The sequence below is a fragment of the Saccharomyces cerevisiae genome, chromosome XI (genome assembly GCF_000146045.2).
Source record: "Saccharomyces cerevisiae S288C chromosome XI, complete sequence".
NCBI lineage: Eukaryota > Fungi > Ascomycota > Saccharomycetes > Saccharomycetales > Saccharomycetaceae > Saccharomyces > Saccharomyces cerevisiae.
Window position 1 is genome coordinate 322,695 of NC_001143.9, and position 17,857 is coordinate 340,551.

The following is a 17,857-nucleotide window of genomic DNA, read 5'->3' on the forward strand; positions in this document are numbered from 1 at the left end:
AAATGTCAGGCTGCAGGAACCGGCTTTCTCCCACGAGGTTTCACTGCTGGCGGCGTACTGGTCATTTTTAGAACCTGAAAACCCGAGCTAGAACTAGGACTCTTGAGCAATAAGGTTTGCGCATTGCTATTCTCCGGATAAACCAAACCCACCCTTTTAAGAGCGTTTAACAAAGGTCTCTTATCTATCAAAAGTATTATGGCTATTTCTGGGATTCCGCTTGCGGGCCTTTCTACCCTCTTGATGCTACACATGTTTCCCTTAGATGCATGAGCATACCTGTAGGTACTTAAATTTTATTTTTATGCATCTTATTTCTGTCTAAATTTGTATATAACAAGCAACTGCAGTTCTGTGATGTGTTTTTCGCAACTGGTCAACAGGCTTAAGAATTTTTCCGTCTCTTTCCGTTTTATTTCCAGAGAATTAACATTTATAGAGAAAAGAATTAAAACGTGAAATTTCCTTTTTGAATATTTAACGCCTTTATCAGTTCGGCTTTTTTTTCTTTTCTTCTTATTAAAAACAATATAATGCTAGTCTTCGGACCTAATAGTAGTTTCGTTCGTCACGCAAACAAGAAACAAGAAGATTCGTCTATAATGAACGAGCCAAACGGATTGATGGACCCGGTATTGAGCACAACCAACGTTTCTGCTACTTCTTCTAATGACAATTCTGCGAACAATAGCATATCTTCGCCGGAATATACCTTTGGTCAATTCTCAATGGATTCTCCGCATAGAACGGACGCCACTAATACTCCAATTTTAACAGCGACAACTAATACGACTGCTAATAATAGTTTAATGAATTTAAAGGATACCGCCAGTTTAGCTACCAACTGGAAGTGGAAAAATTCCAATAACGCACAGTTCGTGAATGACGGTGAGAAACAAAGCAGTAATGCTAATGGTAAGAAAAATGGTGGTGATAAGATATATAGTTCAGTAGCCACCCCTCAAGCTTTAAATGACGAATTGAAAAACTTGGAGCAACTAGAAAAGGTATTTTCTCCAATGAATCCTATCAATGACAGTCATTTTAATGAAAATATAGAATTATCGCCACACCAACATGCAACTTCTCCCAAGACAAACCTTCTTGAGGCAGAACCTTCAATATATTCCAATTTGTTTCTAGATGCTAGGTTACCAAACAACGCCAACAGTACAACAGGATTGAACGACAATGATTATAATCTAGACGATACCAATAATGATAATACTAATAGCATGCAATCAATCTTAGAGGATTTTGTATCTTCAGAAGAAGCATTGAAGTTCATGCCGGACGCTGGTCGCGACGCAAGAAGATACAGCGAGGTGGTTACCTCTTCCTTTCCTTCTATGACGGATTCTAGAAATTCGATCTCTCATTCGATAGAGTTTTGGAATCTCAATCACAAAAATAGTAGCAACAGTAAACCCACTCAACAAATTATCCCTGAAGGTACTGCCACTACTGAGAGGCGTGGATCAACCATTTCACCTACTACCACTATAAACAACTCTAATCCAAACTTCAAATTATTAGATCATGACGTTTCTCAAGCTCTGAGCGGTTATAGTATGGATTTTTCTAAGGACTCTGGTATAACAAAGCCAAAAAGCATTTCCTCTTCTTTAAATCGCATCTCCCATAGCAGTAGCACCACAAGGCAACAGCGTGCCTCTTTGCCCTTAATTCATGATATTGAATCTTTTGCAAATGATTCGGTGATGGCAAATCCTCTGTCTGATTCCGCATCATTTCTTTCAGAAGAAAATGAAGACGATGCTTTTGGTGCGCTAAATTACAATAGCTTAGATGCAACCACAATGTCGGCATTCGACAATAACGTAGACCCCTTCAACATTCTCAAGTCATCTCCGGCTCAGGATCAACAGTTTATCAAACCCTCTATGATGTTGTCGGATAATGCCTCTGCTGCCGCTAAATTGGCGACTTCTGGTGTTGATAATATCACACCTACACCAGCTTTCCAAAGAAGAAGCTATGATATCTCGATGAACTCTTCGTTCAAAATACTTCCTACTAGTCAAGCTCACCATGCAGCTCAACATCATCAACAACAACCTACTAAACAGGCAACGGTAAGCCCAAACACAAGAAGAAGAAAGTCGTCAAGTGTTACTTTAAGTCCAACTATTTCTCATAACAACAACAATGGTAAGGTTCCTGTCCAACCTCGGAAAAGGAAATCTATTACTACCATTGACCCCAACAACTACGATAAAAATAAACCTTTCAAGTGTAAAGACTGTGAGAAGGCATTCAGACGCAGTGAGCACTTGAAAAGGCATATAAGATCCGTTCATTCAACGGAACGCCCTTTTGCTTGTATGTTCTGTGAGAAAAAATTCAGTAGAAGTGACAATTTATCACAACATCTAAAAACTCACAAAAAGCACGGTGATTTTTGAAAAAAATAAGGTCAAAAGCAAATAAAAGCAAGACAAGCTACGGTATGACAAGTTTTCGGAGAAATAATATTCTTTCTTCCTCAGTTTACAAAACAAGTAGGTTGGTCATTTCATTCGGATATATTCTAAGGAATGAAATGAACATTGGTGTTTGTTTCTAATATAATCTTAAGATATTTTAAATTGTTTCTTTCCTTTTTTGCCTTTCTAACTATTACTTCAACTTCTTTTCCGTATATTTCCGTTTTTTCCATTTGGCAGATTAAAAAAATTGTGCACGTTCTGGTTTTAACGTATAGACTTCTAATATATTTCTCCATACTTGGTATTTTTTATTCACTTTTTTTATACATATTTGGTTTTTTTATACAATATCAAAAATCAATAATAATTAATTTAATAACAAGAATATGTTGCTGTGATGACTCTTAATATACAATTGGGAAGCATTCAAGGATTGGTACGACGTTTGCTTTCTGATAATTAAACGCTTGGCGTTTAATCTTTTTTGCCGATTAATAATATTATTATTACCCTCTTATTTATTAGCATTGTCTTCCGTACTAAAAGGAGTAGGGAAAAAGGCGAAGTAGAGTGACACGTCCATTACCCAGCGCTTCATAAGAATCCATCAGGTATATTAAATTGTGATGGGAGAACAAAACAAATTGTACTATGATGTCGAGAAATTGGTGAATTCTTTGCAGGAAAGTTTTGACCTGGATTGCGCGCAAAGTGTATCACTTTTCACCAGTAAATCAAGGAGCAATGAGGCTTGGTTGGAAGAGCTAGAGAATAAATTCAAGTTAAAAGATGATGTTGAACTTGATGATGTGGAAAATTTAAGAGCCGAAATTGACATGAAGTTAAATATGTTGGAGGATAAAGTAAGCTACTATGAAAGACTTTACAAAGAACTCGAAGAGTTCCAGAATGAAATAAAAATTAAAACAGTTGTGAATAACAGAAGACAATCGCGAACTCCAAAATGAGCTATCAAAAACGATAGATCGATTAGGATGACTTTGAAATGACTCCGCAGTGGACTGGCCGTTAATTTCAAGCGTGAGTAAAATAGTGCATGACAAAAGATGAGCTAGGCTTTTGTAAAAATATCTTACGTTGTAAAATTTTAGAAATCATTATTTCCTTCATATCATTTTGTCATTGACCTTCAGAAGAAAAGAGCCGACCAATAATATAAATAAATAAATAAAAATAATATTCCATTATTTCTAAACAGATTCAATACTCATTAAAAAACTATATCAATTAATTTGAATTAACTTATAAAGTGTTAGTGGTACGGAAAGTTTCCAAAGACTTGGTGATCTTAGCACCCATGGTCTTTTCACCTTCTCTAACCCAGACTCTTGGGTCGAAGAACTTCTTGTTTGGCTTTTCTGGACCTTCTGGGTTACCGACTGGGGACATTATGTAGTCCTTCTTGTTCAAGACGTAGTCTCTGATACCAGTCAAGTAAGCGTATTGACAGTCAGTGTCCAAGTTGACCTTGACAACACCGTTGTCAATACCAGTGTGGAATTCTTGGACAGTAGAACCGGAACCACCGTGGAAGACCAAGAACAATGGCTTTTCTTCCTTGCAACCAACTTGTTCTCTGGTGTACTTTTGGTGTTCAGCCAAGATTTCTGGTCTCAAAGCGATGTCACCAGCGTACAAACCGTGACAGTTACCGAAAGCAGCAGCAATGGAGAAGTTTGGAGAGATTGGGTGCAAAGCCTTGTAGACGTTGTAAACTTGTTCTGGCTTGGTGTACAAGTCTTCCTTGTCAGCGTTTTCGTTGTTAACACCATCTTCTTCACCACCGGTAATACCGATTTCCATTTCTAACCATTGGTCCATAGCGGCCATTCTCTTGAAGTACTTGACACAAGTAGAGATGTTTTCTTCATCGGTTTCTTCAGACAAATCCAACATGTGGGAGGAGAATAATGGTTCACCGTGTTCCTTGAAGTAAGCTTCATCAGCTTCCAACATACCATCGAACCATGGCAACAACTTCTTGGCACAGTGGTCAGAGTGTAAGACAACTGGGATACCGTAAGCTGGAGCAATGGATCTGATGTAGTGGGCAGCGGCAATAGCACCCTTGATGGAAGCATTTTGACCTTCGTTAGAGATACCCTTACCAGCGAAGTAAGCAGCACCACCGTTAGAGGTTTGCAAAATGATTGGGGACTTGCTGTCTCTAGCAGCTTCTAAAGCAGCGACGGCAGTAGAAGAAGAGGTGACGTTAATAGCTGGAATAGCGAACTTGTGTTCCTTAGCGTAAGTGAATAAGTTGTGGACATCTTCACCAACGATGACACCGGTCTTTCTCTTTAAGATTTGTTCAACACCCATTTTGAATATGTATTACTTGGTTATGGTTATATATGACAAAAGAAAAAGAAGAACAGAAGAATAACGCAAGGAAGAACAATAACTGAAATTGATAGAGAAGTATTATGTCTTTGTCTTTTTATAATAAATCAAGTGCAGAAATCCGTTAGACAACATGAGGGATAAAATTTAACGTGGGCGAAGAAGAAGGAAAAAAGTTTTTGTGAGGGCGTAATTGAAGCGATCTGTTGATTGTAGATTTTTTTTTTTTGAGGAGTCAAAGTCAGAAGAGAACAGACAAATGGTATTAACCATCCAATACTTTTTTGGAGCAACGCTAAGCTCATGCTTTTCCATTGGTTACGTGCTCAGTTGTTAGATATGGAAAGAGAGGATGCTCACGGCAGCGTGACTCCAATTGAGCCCGAAAGAGAGGATGCCACGTTTTCCCGACGGCTGCTAGAATGGAAAAAGGAAAAATAGAAGAATCCCATTCCTATCATTATTTACGTAATGACCCACACATTTTTGAGATTTTCAACTATTACGTATTACGATAATCCTGCTGTCATTATCATTATTATCTATATCGACGTATGCAACGTATGTGAAGCCAAGTAGGCAATTATTTAGTACTGTCAGTATTGTTATTCATTTCTTAGGGCTTGCGTCAGCTTGATGAGGATTTGTGATAGTAGCCGTTGGAGGCATGAAGGGCATTGGAAACATGGGGAAAGGAGGTATACCGAAAGGTAACGGTACTGGTGGCACTGGCGTACCGCCGTTATTTACAGAAGTTGGAAGGCTGGTATTGTTGTTCAAGCCAGCGGTGCCAGTTGGATCCATCAACTTCATTTTCTTAGTTTCTGGCTGGTTGCCATCTTTAGAGCTTCCGTGTAGTTCCTCTTGTTTCTTCAAAAACGTTTCGACCTCCTTTTCCTTGTCCTGGTCGGGTACTAAAGAATCGAGAAGGATATCGCGGGTTTCGCAATTGGGGCATACAAAGTCGCTCTCTACCAGTGCATTTTCCAGCGCCTCTTTTGAGAAATCTATGTTACAGCACTTGCTTGTCTTTACCGGCTGCCTCAAAAGACCACCTGTCAAGGGACATTTTAAATCGTCAGGAAGATCTTTGAAATGGCCTTTTCTCCAAATGGTTTCATCACCATCAATTTGACGGTTCTCTCTTTTCCTTTGGTAGTCTTCCCATGATTGTTTGTCTTCAACTTGTACCACGAACTTGCCTTCGTCCGTAATCATAATCTTTCGCTGAGCCATCTCTTCCGGTGTCATTGTCTCGGGATCTATTTCAATGGATTTTAAAAACTTCTTTGGAATACCTGTGGTTCTTCTGATTCTTTTTCCTTCAAAATTTGGATCGCTGTTAGTTGGACAATTTTTAATCCAGTGGTCTCTACCCCCACAACGATAGCACATATAACCTGGTGGCGGTGGGCCTTCGTTTTCTTGTGCAGAATTCTTATTCGTCTGTGACTTGAAAAAAACAGGTGTGGCTGCAGACATTTCTTCTTGCGTTTGTTCCCATTGATTTTCTTGTGTGGCAAACATACTAGCAATTCTTTCTTCTTCCGTTGTACCACTAACATTAGCAGTGGTTGTAGCAGTGTGTTGTCTCTTTTGCAACACTCTTGGCCTACCAGTAACATACCTTGTTGCGTTCCCAAGAGCTGCTGCTCCCACATTCCCTTTAAGTCGACTGTGTACGGAGAATGATTTAATTGCTGGAGATCTTTTTACTATGACACTAGTAGATCTAGGTATAACAAAGGCATCATCGTCGTATTCCTCTTCTGTATCTGGGTTGTAAATTTTTAATTGGAAATCTGTGCCGTCACCTAGTTTGTTCTCTTGAATAATTTCCCTTTTCAAATCAAATACTGTCAGGCCGGTACCATCAAATAAAATTCTTGATGTGTTTCGTTGAGACTTAAAGCGGTAAAATATCGTGCTACTCATGTTACACTATTCCAGTCTCTGCCGATATGATGAGAGCTACCGAAATTTCAGTACCCTCTTGATTGTTCTTGCTTATTTTATGTTGGCCATAAACTTGGTTATTAACAATATGCTTGATATTCATCATCATTGTATTAACTTTCAGTAAAGTTACCCGCCTGAATTACAATGTTGTGACATAATATAATGGCATAAGGAAGGTTATTGCACCAGCAATGGATTAAGGTAGTTATATTTACCGCTTATACACTACATGATAATGAATATATCAAGTCGATCATCCTTTTTTATGTTTTAAAATACTTTACATACATAACTGTGTTTTTACTTTATCTAAAAAAAGAGTTGTTATGAATTTGTGATTATTTATATTTCCAAATATTTATGATCTCAAAACGTAAAAAAACATAAAAAAAAAGTGTTAACCAAAGAAATTGAAGAAAGATAGATAAATAAGTTCCAAAAGTTCTATGAATTTTCAGGTTGCATGGCAGATAATGTCTTCTGCTAGGCAAATGTCAAACATGAACTGAATTGTCAATACAACATAATGTTAGCTTCATTATTGTTGTATTGCCGGGTAAGCTAATTTTACTAATAACAATATTTTCTTAACGCCTTAGAATACTTTGTGAAATATTCGACCGAATAAGGAATAAGTAGAAGATGCACTTAGAGGTTAGGAGGGGGACACAGGCTATCGAAGATAACAGTAAGGATAAATGGCAGTACCCGGGTATTACGAATTATATCGTAGAAGTACTATAGGGAATAGTTTGGTGGATGCTCTTGATACTTTAATTAGTGATGGGAGAATAGAAGCGTCGTTAGCTATGCGTGTTTTAGAGACATTTGACAAAGTGGTGGCTGAGACTTTAAAAGACAATACCCAATCTAAATTGACTGTGAAAGGAAACCTGGACACATATGGATTTTGCGATGATGTTTGGACTTTTATCGTAAAAAATTGTCAGGTTACTGTTGAGGACAGCCACCGCGACGCCTCCCAGAACGGGTCTGGAGATAGCCAAAGTGTAATTTCGGTGGATAAGTTGAGGATTGTGGCATGTAACTCAAAAAAGAGCGAGTAATATCTATGCTATATGCCCGGATGCTTTGTTGACCAATAGTTACATTGAAATTTCTCTATTATCTCCTCTCTTCTACCGCTTTTAATACAAGCTCTAGGAACAGTGTCATGAAATAATGTTTTGTATTCTTTTATATTAGGGAACTTGTGATTCTTCTGTTTTTGTTTTTTATTTTTCCTGTCTGTACATTCATGTAATAATAATTTAGATTTAAAGTTCAATCTTTTTACTTAAAAAACAAACGAAGATCATGGTGCTAATATTCGGATTTGAGTTGATCAATTTTTTAAATGAAGTATTAATTTACAGTTTATATATTCACTATAGACCTCGTAACTCATCTCTTAAATCAGTTAAAGTAACCACTTTACTTCCGTTTAGAATCCATTGATCGTATGCACTATCAAAGCTAGATAAAACGTTGATGACCATTAGGTAACATTTTCTCTTTCGAATAACATCAAGATCAGCTTGCATTAATATGTACTGGTACAGTACTTCTGCAGCAGCCCTCTCGCTTTTGTTCAACATTCTAAAACAATAAAGTTTCTTAAAACACTCCCAATCACCACTCCGTAGATTTTGTGACAGAATACTATCCACTATTTTAATATCTACTGTACGAAGATATAGCTCGCCATTGTCTGAATGTGCGTTACACAAGCGCAGAAGTGTGCTGAAAAAATCTCGTGAATATATGTCTTCCTGTAATAATAATTGGAGAAAATTTGTTCTTACTGTGTCGGAAAGACACTCGTGACCCAATCTCAAAACATCCAAGACTTCTTCAAACATTCTGAAGTGGATTAAAAGATTTAAATAATGAATATGCTGTTTTTCTTTGAAGTCTTGCAGTTCTTCAATCTGAATTTCTTTTAATGAATATTCTGCTGACTTAGATATACATTTCAAAGCAAATTCTTGGCTGTTATTTCTATCAAATAAGAGAGATAATTGATAATAGAATGCAGAATGCCTATATGGAACTGTAAAGGTGCACAAAAGATCTTTCCATATACTATCACCGTGATAGTTTTCACTCTTAAGGTCTTCTAAGAATGTCGGCAATTTATCATTGATAGCCTCCGGATAATCGTGTAGTTGAAAAATTTCATAGGATTGATCGAAATTACCACAACTAAATAACGTCATGGCAAACATAAATTCTTGCACCTCGTTGTGGCGTAAGTAGAAGGGGCATTCAACGTTCTCGAGAAAGAACCTTATATTCTTATGAGATGTGTTTTCAATGATATATGAGCGGAAAAACGTCATAAAGAAAGAATTTTCAGTGATGGAAGCATTGTAAACATTAGAGTTTAAGGAATCGATATAGGCAATGAGTTGGCCGTAGTTAAAAAATTTGACACCGAAAGAGAATTCAGAAGAATCCTTGAGAAGAACTTCCGCCAACAGACACTTATCTTGTCTATAAAGGTTTAACAATAAAAATTGCTTATAATGCAAATCCAATAATGTAGATATATGCTGTCCGAAAATTTCGGTATCAAGATCGAACAGAACGAATGTTAACAATACTTGTAAAGTAATACGATAATGTATGGAAAGTAACTGGTGAAGAGATTCTAGGGAAATTATACTTGTGAAACCATCGAATTTGATTGCAGAGATGAAATCCTTTTTCCAAAATATACCAGGCTTCATTTGGTTATTGATTAAATCATTTAAAACAACGGGTATATCAAAAGAGTTTAATTCGTCGAAAAGAATCTTTAGATTTGTGATTTCAAATTGATTTTCTAGGCAATTTTTGAAAATGTCCGTAAATTTTTCTACGGTAGTCATAGAATCAGGCAGCTCTCCTGTTATTATATCAAGAAACTTCTTAGAAATGGATCTAAGAACATCATTTGACAAAGTAGAAGCAAAACCATTCAATGTCCTTAAATACTTGAACAATTCAGAACCATCAGTTTCAGAGTGCATATTATAAAACCAATTCTCCACAGTAGTATTCAGCTTGTAAAGGGAATGATTATACGGTTGGAAACAATTGACGAGAATAATTTCATCGCCATAAAGTGTTATAGAAGAAGCCTCGTTGAATGCGGTTTTTACGTCTCTCAATATTGTTTCTAAATTAGCCAAATATTCTTCATCTTCGTTATGAGCCATAATAATCTTATTTTCACTCAATATTTGCTGTGCACGTTCAAAAATTTGGGTACCATATCTTGATTTCAAATTACAGAAACCCCTCTCAACATCTCCAGTCTTTGTAACGATATCCAAATCATGTTCGGATTGCAAATCTACTAAGGATTTGTTAACTGATTCTATCCATTCATAGTTTTTGAAACTTTCATCATTTACGTTTAGTATCTGTAACTTGCTAGCAGTGCCACTTTTCCATAAAACGATCAAATTTAAATAACTAGCCTCGACATTCAACTCCAATGGTCTCGTTAGAACTAAATCTACAATTGACCAAATAGCAGAAGCTGAAAGATTAGTGGGGATGTTATTTTGAAAAGTATAAGTCAAAATACCGCTTGAATCAACCAACAAGGTGCCCATTTGAAAAAGCCCATTTTCCAAAGGCAACAATGTAACTAGAGTATTGTTATACAAGGAAAGGTATTCCCCTACAGCTTCCACTTTTCTAAAATGGCTTGGGTCTGAATCTGACTGTGAAACCATATCATAATCTTGTATTAAAGTAAATGAAGTTAAATCCCAAATTTTCAAGTGGCAATTCTGAGTCAACACAATTAAGTATCTTTCATGGAATAATTTACAACTAATCACACTATCGTAATCCGATTTAGAACTCCTAGAAAAAAATCGCGTTAGGCTTTTCAAGTATGAATTATCATTGAATAGTAAAGGCTCGTAATGTACGCCGTCAACTTTTTTTAAACCCAACAAACCGCCATCTTCCAAAAAAACAACTGAGAACTGGGGTGATACATAGAAAAGGAAATGAGGAACTCTAACTGTAAAGTCGTAGGGATTTTGGAGATGAAACCACTCTCCATTGAGAGTGTTGGCCGATGAAAATAGGAAACTTAGGGGTAGTTGTAACGTTAAAAACGAACCATCTTTTAAGATAACATTAACCAGTAATTGCTGTTCCACTTCTTGTATCGTTAAAGTGTATCTCTGATTCATAGAAGCATTTGGTAAGTGTATATTAATTGTCTTCCCATGGTATGCGTCACTCAAAGGATAAAATGTCAACAATGTTGATCTTGAGGAAAAATGGTAACAGATATACTCAGAGTTACTCAATAACAAACAATTGGAATATTCACTTCCGTAAGGCTGAGGAACTGGTGTAGAGATGGACTTATCTCCTTCTTTCAGCCCGTTATTATTACTGTTATTACTGACGTATAAATCAACCGTATTATTGGGTTCAGGTTTTTCATAATATTGGAGCAAATTTGCATCAATTCTTGAGAGGCATGCCATAATAGGTCAGTTGTGTACGAGTGAAATTGCGACCTCTTGAAAAATGCTTATGAACGTTGGATTTCGTCAATTTCTACTTGTTTCTCAGCTTCTCATGCTATTTCAATTCAATTTTTTTTTCACGTAATTGGAGAAAAAGACAGGAAAACAAAAAACATGAAAGTTCTGTAGGGTAATGGAAAAGAAAATATTGATGAACTATACATATCTACGGCAATTGATAAACGTGTCTTAATAAAATCATAGAATAATTAAAAACGTCCTAATGCGTGTTAAGAAGTAATTAGGAAGTTTAGATACCTATAGAATCAAAGAATAGAAGCTAAAAAGTTGATGCAGAGAAAAAAGAGAGAGAGGTTACATATACATTAAAAATGAGAAAGGGGAGTCCTACTCTCAAATTCAAATACAAAATACGAAAATTTTTCTAATTTCGCTAGACTTAGATCTTTTCTTCCACAATACCGTGCTTCCAGATGGCAACAAATGGAGTGGTACCATCTTCACGGTAGTTCAACATGACAACCATGGCATCTGGGTCCATGGATTCACCAGTGAAGAACTCCCAGTCCTTGAAAGAACCAATAACCTTCTTGACGTAAGTTTGAGCACCCTTTTCGAATTTAGGAACTTCTTCTGGGTTAGTTTCTTGCAACTTAGCTTTAACAGCCTTCATGTAACCCTTAATGTAGGTCAAGAAGGACTTCTTGTCAAAAGCGGTTTGTTGTAGACGGAAAGAGTGGACAACGTTGTTGACCATTTCAGCACCTTCTTCAACATCATCGTCACCACCTTCAGCAGATGGGTTAGCACCGATATCGATGTTGTCACCTCCGACATTGACCATAGCACAGTCGGCTTCGTAGATAACGTCATCAACTAACTTAGCGTCGTAAGCATCAGACAACAATTCGTCGTTAGAGAAGATATCCTTGTAAATAATCATATTTGTCTATAGTATGTTCTGTGTTAATCTGCTAACCGCAACTGAGACCCCAGAAAGAAAATTGTTAAAAAGCTAAAATGAAAGTAGTAAACCATTGAATGAAAACATTAACCAAAATAAAATTTTTTTTTAAGTCCCAATTGAAATACTTCTCCTTATAAATATCATGAAAGGAAGAAAAAAAAGTGAAAAAAAAAAAAAAAACCAATAAAAAAATAAAAAAATATCAATTCTACGAGAAATGCGTGCGAAATCGATGAGTTTTGTTTTGCCTCTGAAAAATTCTGGAAAATTTTTCTTAGCGGAAAAAAGAAAAAAAAGAAACGTGATGTGAAAATGTGTTCACTGAGCTCATCGATATACACATTGAACAGACACAAATCTATTATTTGTTTCGATTTTCTTTTACGTCTCCAAAGCAGTTCTACTGTATAGAGACCAGACTTCTTCCGCTATTTCAGCGGGTGCGCTTGTACCGCTTGCCCCAATGGTTCTCTCCAGCATTTCTTTAGCCTCCACTGGCAAATTTTGGATCATATCGGTCCCTTTGACTAAACCTGGAGATATCGTAAAACACCTAATGTTTCTTGGTTCCATTTCTGCAGCTAAAACTTCTGTAAATCTGGACAGTGCGGCTTTAGAGGCGGAGTAAACAGATGTACCTGGAACCTTCATTTTTCCGGAGTGTAGAATGGAGGAAATATTTACGATGGTGGGTCGAGCAGATTGACCACTGAGTTCCGGCCATCTCCTTTGCGACTTCATCATATACTTAATACAGATGTTTGTCATCGTCACAGGGCTCATAAAGTTAACATTCATTATGTCCTGAATTTGAGATGCAGTGGTTCTTACACTTAATGATTCTTGAGTCAAGCCTGCGCAGTTAATCAATAAGTTTACGTAGTAGCGGCGTTCATTATTTGACCATTTGTTACATGGGTCGAACAATGTGGAATATTTCTGTTTCAAGGGCGGTCTATCTTTGAAATATTCGATACCGTCATATGACTCATAGTCAAGCCAGTGAGGCCATTTCTTAAAATCAATTGCTATAGCACATTGCCGCTGATATGATAATCCCGATTGTAATTGGCCTCTATCTATCGCGGTGCGCTCTATACTTTCTTTAGTAGACCCAAGTATAATGCAACTTAAACCCTTTTGAAATAACTTTTGACATATTGCCTTGCCTATACCCCTAGTGGCACCTGTTACTATCGCAACAGGCAAATAATGCATTTCCAGACTTTTCTTCTCCCACGTCTATACCAATGTACTCATGTGTATTCCATAGTTCTCATCAGTTGCAAACAGTAACGGCGGAAATTTTGACGCTGTGATATATAAAACAGAAAAAGTGGCATTTCCAAAACCCCGCAAAATAAAGACACAGCTAGCTAGATAGATAACACAACATATATATACCTTTTATTATTTACGTACGTATATATATATATGCAAAATTTAAATGATATATGACATCATCAAAAGGATATGGAATCCTTGCCCAAACATTGAAGAAAGTAAAACATAATAGTGGTAATAAAATGTGTATTTAAATTCATTGTATTTTATTCCCCATTTCGTTTTTTATGTGGGAGGTTCTACTTCTCCCTTATTAGTAGAAACCTCTTGAATTTTTAGAATTGTAATCATAACCGTTGTAGCCATATGGTACACCTTGTTGGGCAGCAGCAGCGGCAGCGGCAGCAGCTTGTTGCTGTTGTTGTTGGAATTGATAGTATTGTTGGAACTGCATTTGTTGTTGTGGGTTAACAGGTTGGCCATTTTGCATTTGAACTTCAGGTTGGGGTTGACCTTGAGGTTGCTGTTGCTGTTGCTGTTGTGATTGCTTCTGTTGAGAGTCTTCAGAATGCTGGGCAACACCTTGATTTGGACTTTGCTGTTCCTGACCGTTTTGAGTTTGGTAATAGTTGTAATTGTTCTTTGGTAACTGGTATGGATATTGACCAGCTACACCGTATTGAGGTTGACCATATGGGAATGACTGTTGGTAAAAGTGGGCGTAGTATGGCATGAATGAGCCACCGTATGGCTGTTGTTGTTGAGGTTGGGCGTGAGCTGTAGCTGGAGAAGCGGCAGCAGCAGCGGCAGCACTAGTCAAATTAGCAGCAGCAGTGTTCGCGCCTGCTTGACCATAACCTTGTTGGAAATTATATTGGTTAGCATTACCACTAGTTTGAGCGTTGTTTTGAGCAAGTTGCTGATATTGTTGACCGTAAGCGTATCCTTGTGAATCAAACATACCTGGATAAGAATATCCAGGAAATTGGTTTTGATACATGTAGTACTGTTGGGCAGCCACGTTGTTCCCTTGTTTTTGACTTTGTGGACTTTGCTGTGATTGAGGTTGTTGTGATTGAGGTTGTGGATGCTGTTGCTGTTGCTGAGCATATTGTTGTTGTTGGGACAAATACTGTTGCTGTAACTGATGCTGTTGTTGAGCGTATTGTTGCTGCTGTTGTTGAGTATAGTAGTTTTGAGATAATTGTTCTTCTTGGGCTTGAGCTTGAGCTTGTACTGGTTGTTGTTGCTGTTGCTGTTGCTGTTGTAGTTGTTGTTGTGGTTGTTGTGGTTGCTGTGGTTGTTGTTGTTGCTGTGGTTGCTGTGGTTGCTGTGGTTGCTGTGGTTGCTGTGGTTGCTGTGGTTGTTGGGATTGTTGTTGTGGTTGAGGTACAGTATTAGCTTGATCTTCTGGAGGCTCTGAAATAACAGCACTAATTTCAACCTTTTCTTCAACAACTGTAACTTCTTCTTCTGGAGCAGCAACATTATCTTGTTCTTGTTCCAGCTCTTCCGCTGTCTGTTCCTCTTCTTTTACTTGTTCCTTTTTTTCAGCTTCTTCTTGGACTTCTTCTCCGTCCACTTCAGGGACTCTGTCTTCATTTTCTTCAGAAGGTTCAGCAGTCTCCTCCTCTTGTTCTTGTGCAGATGTTTCTTGTTCATTAACTTTTTCTTCACTAGCTTCAGACTTTTGGTCATCCTTCTTAATATCGCTTATTTCTTTCTTCAATTCAGCAACGTTTTCAAGAGGAGACTCGGTCTTTTTAACAGCCTTTGGCTTTGGTGTAGCAATTGCAGCCCACGACATTTTCTTTGGTTGTGAAGCAGATGTCCTAGAAGTTGTTTTCTTTGAAGATAAAGAAGGTTGCTCTATTTGTTTGTGTTCTTCTTTGTTATTATGCCCTTCCTGCTGTTGTTGCTCTTCTTGCTCTTTTTCTTGATTTTTCTCCTGCGCTTGTTGCCCTTGTGCTTCTAATTCTTCATTATTGTTATCATTTGAATCTTGAGGAACGTCATGTTTAGTATCTACAGAAACAGCTGCTGCCCACGATGTAGTGTTTGAAACAGGCTTGGATGGTACGTGCTTCCCCTTGTCGAGATTAACATGTTTCCCGGTTGTATGAGCTCGTGGTGTTTGTACCTTCTTCTTATTTCTGGCTTGAGTATAATTGTTACTACTGTTATGCTTTGTAGAAGTAAAAGAATTGCTATTATTAGAACTCTTATATGTAATATCATCTTCTGGATTTGGCAAATGTTGTTGAGGGACATATGAGTGTTGTTGCTCCTTTTTTTCATATTTTTCCTTCTTAGCAGGTTTCTTTACTTCATCCCATCTTGTCACTGCGCCGGAAGTAATTTTATCAATTATAGTTTCCAAATCATCATATTCTTGAACTATATCAATTAAATCATCACTCGTCCAGTCAGGGAACAATTCTGTAAGCGTATCTATTTTGGACTTTAGCGCAGGATTTAGTTTTTTACTACTATGACTATTATGATTAGACTTCCTAAATTGTGTAGACATTATATATATATGATGATGTAGATTATATTGAGAAAACGACCAAACAAAAATAAATATGTAAGTACTTTATGATGGTGATTTTTTTGGGGTAATTGGTAAGAGTTTTTCTTGTAGCTTCAAAAGATCAAATATAAAATACGAATGTTTCTGAAATTACTGTAAAAGACTTAGGAAAAGGAATGAAACGTTTATATGGGAGAGAACGAAAATTTTTCCTTTTCCCGCCACTACTTTTTGCCACCATTTCCCGTTATTTATTTGGGCGAGTGCTCACCTCCGACGGAATCACGGGTGACGGATATCCTAAAAAGGTAAAGAATTGAAACAGATCTATTAATATACGGATCACTATACATTATTATAAGTCGATATTGCAGTATTAGTATTTACATGTTGAATAATGCACATTCTGTGCTAAAATATATACTTCATTTGTCAACTTCTTTTAGTTTGCCGCCATTTTCAAACGGCGCCTCCTCCCTAGCTTCGTCTAGAGCAGGCTTAATACCTTGTTTGACGAGAGCTGCGTTGACACATGTAGTATAAGCGTACCATTGTTTTGAGCACTCGTTCTCAACGGATTTTCCCTTCAGGAATTTTTCGCTATACCATTCATTAAAACAACTATCGTATTTCGTCTTCAGGTCAGTGCATTCAGGCGCAAAACTAGCTGACATTATATTCCCCATATAAAACTGGTATTATTGTTATTGTAATTCAAGTTAAAACACAAACAGATGTTTTCTAATGACCTCTCCCGGCATATATCTGGCGCACTTAGAATAAATTTCTACATGCAAATACTCTGAATATTCTGAATGTGGCTCTCCCTATATCGAAGAAAAAATATAGCGGGCCCATTACCCTGCGTTCTGATATTCATCACTAGTAAAAATTGTATGTACTTATTTATTCTATCTATTCGTAGAAAAATGAATGATGGTCCCAGGCTTTGGTACTTCTTTCGTACTCTCTTCTTCATCGGGCCCTTCGTTGTTATCATCCGCTTGTCCCTTCGGGTGGTGGTGCCCCTGCTTCAGAGGCGAGCTCTCTATATTATTGCTGTTCTCATCGTCGTTATCGCCGTCGTTATTAATATGTTCTTCATGAGCCAGTTGCTTCCGCATTTTATTGGGCACAATCGGAGACGGTACCATGCTGGAACTAGACCCGTACTGCTGCTGCAAAAGTAGCGAAATCTTTCTTTTGCGGCTTTGTCTCTGTATTGTACTTTCATCTTGCTCATCATCAGCTCCACCATGACCCTCGCCTGTAAGGTCTGTTTGCTCCCTTGAAGGCACCGCCTCTGAACCAGTATCTTCGTCGCTAGAGTCCGGAAGTTTCAATATCTGTCCCGTGGATGTTATATTCGCTGTGTGGAAATCATCTATACTGTCGTTATTAAACATAGAATGGACATCCCGGTTGACATGTACAGCTGAATCTGCCTCGTTAGGCCCATTGTCTGTCTGGGACTGCCTACTCGCCTCTTCAGCGGATGTAGGAAATATACCAACATTATTGCTCACAAGGCTTTTGACTGGAGCGTTTCCCACTGGTGCAGCTGCATTTGCCTGCAAATTCACCAGCCCAGTCTCTTGAAACATAGTCCCCAGCCATTCGGTGCTATCCATGATCCGCTCACATATTTCTGAATATGTAGCCACGTGTGGGATGATGTCCTGGGTGATCTTATGAAAGCAGAAACTCAAGTTAGAGTCTATCTTCTGCAGGTTCACTGTAATTTCTTGATCAAGTTTTTCCAATGTTTCCTCTTTGCTTGCAGAATCCATTTTTT

At 37.6% G+C, this 17,857-nt stretch overlaps 11 protein-coding genes across 11 annotated transcripts, besides 1 other annotated feature; 3 read left to right on the forward strand and 8 right to left on the reverse strand.

Moving 5' to 3' along the window:
- Nucleotides 1-533: 533 nt before the first annotated feature.
- On the forward strand, nt 534-2,426 carry MSN4 (stress-responsive transcriptional activator MSN4; the record flags this gene model as incomplete). The annotated part of the gene is made up of 1 exon (NM_001179628.1): nt 534-2,426. The coding sequence occupies one exon, from the start codon at nt 534-536 to the stop codon at nt 2,424-2,426; it is 1,893 nt and encodes a 630-aa protein (NP_012861.1).
- A 650-nt stretch (nt 2,427-3,076) lies between these two features.
- BLI1 (Bli1p) lies at nt 3,077-3,418 on the forward strand (the record flags this gene model as incomplete). Its single annotated transcript, NM_001179627.1, has 1 exon — nt 3,077-3,418. One exon carries the CDS (start codon nt 3,077-3,079, stop codon nt 3,416-3,418), a length of 342 nt encoding a protein of 113 aa, NP_012862.1.
- A 295-nt stretch (nt 3,419-3,713) lies between these two features.
- Nucleotides 3,714-4,793, reverse strand: FBA1 (fructose-bisphosphate aldolase FBA1; the record flags this gene model as incomplete). The annotated part of the gene is made up of 1 exon (NM_001179626.1): nt 3,714-4,793. One exon carries the CDS (start codon nt 4,791-4,793, stop codon nt 3,714-3,716), a length of 1,080 nt encoding a protein of 359 aa, NP_012863.1.
- Nucleotides 4,794-5,423: 630 nt separating this feature from the next.
- MPE1 (cleavage polyadenylation factor subunit MPE1) lies at nt 5,424-6,749 on the reverse strand (the record flags this gene model as incomplete). Its single annotated transcript, NM_001179625.1, has 1 exon — nt 5,424-6,749. One exon carries the CDS (start codon nt 6,747-6,749, stop codon nt 5,424-5,426), a length of 1,326 nt encoding a protein of 441 aa, NP_012864.1.
- Nucleotides 6,750-6,987: 238 nt separating this feature from the next.
- Nucleotides 6,988-7,236: an origin of replication (ARS1109; Autonomously Replicating Sequence).
- Nucleotides 7,237-7,471: 235 nt separating this feature from the next.
- On the forward strand, nt 7,472-7,840 carry TOA2 (transcription initiation factor IIA subunit gamma; the record flags this gene model as incomplete). Its single annotated transcript, NM_001179624.1, has 1 exon — nt 7,472-7,840. The coding sequence occupies one exon, from the start codon at nt 7,472-7,474 to the stop codon at nt 7,838-7,840; it is 369 nt and encodes a 122-aa protein (NP_012865.1).
- A 321-nt stretch (nt 7,841-8,161) lies between these two features.
- NUP120 (Nup120p) lies at nt 8,162-11,275 on the reverse strand (the record flags this gene model as incomplete). The annotated part of the gene is made up of 1 exon (NM_001179623.1): nt 8,162-11,275. One exon carries the CDS (start codon nt 11,273-11,275, stop codon nt 8,162-8,164), a length of 3,114 nt encoding a protein of 1,037 aa, NP_012866.1.
- Nucleotides 11,276-11,717: 442 nt separating this feature from the next.
- TMA19 (Tma19p) lies at nt 11,718-12,221 on the reverse strand (the record flags this gene model as incomplete). Its single annotated transcript, NM_001179622.1, has 1 exon — nt 11,718-12,221. One exon carries the CDS (start codon nt 12,219-12,221, stop codon nt 11,718-11,720), a length of 504 nt encoding a protein of 167 aa, NP_012867.1.
- A 405-nt stretch (nt 12,222-12,626) lies between these two features.
- Nucleotides 12,627-13,463, reverse strand: OAR1 (3-oxoacyl-[acyl-carrier-protein] reductase (NADPH); the record flags this gene model as incomplete). Its single annotated transcript, NM_001179621.2, has 1 exon — nt 12,627-13,463. One exon carries the CDS (start codon nt 13,461-13,463, stop codon nt 12,627-12,629), a length of 837 nt encoding a protein of 278 aa, NP_012868.1.
- Nucleotides 13,464-13,842: 379 nt separating this feature from the next.
- DEF1 (DNA damage-responsive RNA polymerase-degradation factor DEF1) lies at nt 13,843-16,059 on the reverse strand (the record flags this gene model as incomplete). Its single annotated transcript, NM_001179620.1, has 1 exon — nt 13,843-16,059. The coding sequence occupies one exon, from the start codon at nt 16,057-16,059 to the stop codon at nt 13,843-13,845; it is 2,217 nt and encodes a 738-aa protein (NP_012869.1).
- A 428-nt stretch (nt 16,060-16,487) lies between these two features.
- On the reverse strand, nt 16,488-16,748 carry MDM35 (Mdm35p; the record flags this gene model as incomplete). The annotated part of the gene is made up of 1 exon (NM_001184336.1): nt 16,488-16,748. One exon carries the CDS (start codon nt 16,746-16,748, stop codon nt 16,488-16,490), a length of 261 nt encoding a protein of 86 aa, NP_012870.1.
- Nucleotides 16,749-16,973: 225 nt separating this feature from the next.
- Nucleotides 16,974-17,852, reverse strand: ASK1 (Ask1p; the record flags this gene model as incomplete). The annotated part of the gene is made up of 1 exon (NM_001179618.1): nt 16,974-17,852. One exon carries the CDS (start codon nt 17,850-17,852, stop codon nt 16,974-16,976), a length of 879 nt encoding a protein of 292 aa, NP_012872.2.
- Nucleotides 17,853-17,857: the final 5 nt, after the last annotated feature.